We start from the raw sequence: 3064 nt of genomic DNA, 5'->3' as shown, positions 1-3064 counted from the left end.
TTTACAAATAAATAATTAACAACATTATAATATGAGACACAGAATGAGGTAAATACATAAGTGCACATTGCATTTCACTTTTGCAGGCATCAAGATTCAAGTTTTCTGGGAAACAGTACAATAAAAAAAAAAAAAAAAAAAAAAAAAAACCCACAGCTCTACATAATTTTGAAACATGCACCTGTTATTTATTTATTTACTTATTTTTCCTGGTTTCATATGGCTTTTATGCCATTCTCAAGAAAAGTTTCCAATTAATGAATTATGACAAAAATGTGGTGCAATAGGTAAAAATTAATAACATTTTTCTTTAATATATATGAGTGTACACAAGTTTATATATATATAATATATATAATAATATATATATAATAATAATATATATATTTTTATTATACATTATAGAATAAATTATGTAATAATTGAAATTATATATGCCATTTTCAAGGTATTTTAAAATAAATTAATAGACAGGGCAAAAAATGACCCTAAATTAAATATATATATAGACTAAATCCAGAAGAACCGTACAGTACTGTGTACACACACACACACAGTCAAACTGAAAATCTGAATACAGTACCAACAAAATCAGCCAGATGTCTCTCAGACATTGTCAGTCTCTAGGCATTCTGATAGATCAGTCAGACTTTGAGATTGCTCCCCATATTTAGGAAGCCCATTAGCTGTGCCTTTCTTATTCCGCTTCTCAAACTCCTCAGTGATCTCTGCTAGAGTCCTTCCTTTGGTTTCAGGCAAAGTGAAACCGATGAAAAGACATGCAGTCACACAAACTCCACAGAAGGGGATGAAGCAGAACTGTCCCAGGCCGTTAACGATGAATGGAAACGCCATTCCTATGAGGAAGAGGTTAAGCCACATCATAGATCCAGCAACCATGTAAGCTGCGGGACGTGCCATTTGGTCGAAGAGCTCGGCAGGAAGGATCCCGGTGACCCCTGCGGGACCCATGCCAAAACTCAAGATGTAGGCGAACATGCAGACCATACTCAAATAGGGCATGCCGTCCACTTTGCCCTCCAGCGAAAGAGCAACAGTGAAGACCACCGCCCAGCAAGCCATGAACAGATACCCGCCTGCGAGGAGTAACCTGCGCCCAACGCGCTCGATCAGGAGATTGCACACCACGGCAGATGTGAACTCGCAGGCACCGGTACCGATCGTGACATACTGAATCTTGTCAGTGGGAATACCGGCTTCTTGAAATATATAGGAGGTGTAAAAGTAAATGGAATCATTTCCACACAGCATCATGGCACTGCTGGCAGCCATTACGGTGCAGAGCTGTCTGCGAAGACTTCGGTCACGGAACAGTTCCCACAGCGTTTTGGCACGGGCTTCGCCTGCTCCTGCCCGCTCTTGTAGAATCTCTTCCATCTCAGCAGTAAAAACGCTGCATGCTCTGAGGCGTTTCAGGGCCTGACCGCACGCCTCTCTGTCTCCTCGGTCGATGAGCAGGAAACGGGGGCTCTCTGGAAACCAGGGCAAGGTGACCAGCTGTACTAGGCCAGGGAGAGCATTGCTCGCCAGCAGGTAAGGCCAGAGAGATTCACTCCCCAAAACTTCAGTCAGACCTGTTACCTGGCCCATCAAAATCCCAAACGCAGTGAAAACAGCAGAAGAAAAGGCGACAGCACCTCTCAGGTTCTTCGGTGCACTCTCTCCGAAGTACATGGGCTGGACGTTCATACTAACCCCAGCATTGACCCCCACCAGCAGACGAGCGAGGATGATCATCTCAAAAGAGCCAGCGGCACGACTGCTCAGAGCCAGGACTGCGCTCAGAAAAAGGAAGCAGTTGTTCAGCAGCAGTGCACCTTTAGGCTATGTTCACACTTGGCGTCTTTTTTGACAAGAAAAAGTTGACAACGGCGCTTTTTTAGTAAAAAAAAAAAAGCGTTGCAGCCGAGGGCGTCTTTTGTTGCTATAACAACAGCTGCAATCGTATGAATCTCGAGAAAAGGATCTGCAAGCCGAGACTGGAAAAAGGAACGCCCGAAGCGCAGCGGCGTTCATGTTAACAAAAACCCACGCGCGGCTCCGATAGCCTTGTGGGCAGCGCGTCGGTTAACGGGGAGGAGAATGTTGGTTAACAACAATAAAATAAAAGTCTATCAACCGGCACCGTCTCCATTTTTCTTGCTGTTCTTGTTGTTATGGAAACGACAGGTCTCGCTACTCGCTTGTCATTGGTCAGCTGTCAAAAAGGCGCTTGACGCAGGGCGTTCTTTTCAGAAAAGTTGAACTTTTTTCAACTTGAAAAGACGCTCTGAGCTGCAGAAAAAGACGCCGGCGGTGGCGTTTAAAAAAAGCGCTCATGACTTTTTTGGTTTACTCCATAGAATTATAATGTAAAACAGACGCTGGCAGTTTGGAAAAAGACGCCAAGTGTGAACGTAGCCTTACGTCCACACTTAATAGCCATTGGGCCAGCAAGCAGGGATCCCAGAAGTCCTCCAAGTGAGTAAATTGAAACAATAAAGGTCCATATCAGTGTTACCTTACTGGGCTCAAGAGCTGTACCCCATCTCTCCACACAGGTCTCGTTAATGAACTTCTGCACATAAGTTGTGGGTGCATTAATGATTGAAATATTGTAGCCATACTGAAAAGTGCCACCAATAGCTGCAGAGCACACAGTTAATCCAAGTGTGCGTGTCCAACCTTCTTGTTTCATAGTGTCATTAATTTTTTAAATAAACAAATAAATAGTTTTATATAGTCAAAGGAAAAACAGGTAACTCACATGTAAATATCTGTGCCATTATTGAGCAATTATACAAATTTCTAGCAGGAATACATGCACGTGCAGAATCCTGGTGATCTCCTGTCATTGAACACTGCGATGCCGACAGAACTTCCTCAAAAATGACATCAGTCTGAAAACATTTCATAATAAGAGTCCCTTTCTCAGGCTACATGATTACAGCTCAGATTAACGCTGTAGAACGGCCCGCCTGTGAAAGACTATACAACAAACCTTCTTTAAACTGCAAACCATAACATTAAATCATGGTTACTCCATTACTAAATGGGGGTGATC

The 3064-nt window shown here is 43.0% G+C and overlaps 1 protein-coding gene across 1 annotated transcript; it reads right to left on the bottom strand.

Moving 5' to 3' along the window:
- Positions 1–6: 6 nt before the first annotated feature.
- Positions 7–2710, bottom strand: LOC127161815 (solute carrier family 2, facilitated glucose transporter member 11; the record flags this gene model as incomplete). The annotated part of the gene is made up of 2 exons (XM_051104563.1): positions 7–1845; positions 2423–2710. Coding segments are annotated over 2 exons (1527 nt in total), but the record flags the coding sequence as incomplete, so codon positions are not given.
- Between the last annotated feature and the right edge of the window lie 354 nt (positions 2711–3064).

The sequence above is a fragment of the Labeo rohita genome, unplaced genomic scaffold, assembly GCF_022985175.1.
Source record: "Labeo rohita strain BAU-BD-2019 unplaced genomic scaffold, IGBB_LRoh.1.0 scaffold_746, whole genome shotgun sequence".
Classification (NCBI taxonomy): domain Eukaryota; kingdom Metazoa; phylum Chordata; class Actinopteri; order Cypriniformes; family Cyprinidae; genus Labeo; species Labeo rohita.
The sequence above is the reverse complement of the archived record's forward strand: the minus strand, read 5'-3'. Positions and strand labels throughout refer to the sequence as shown.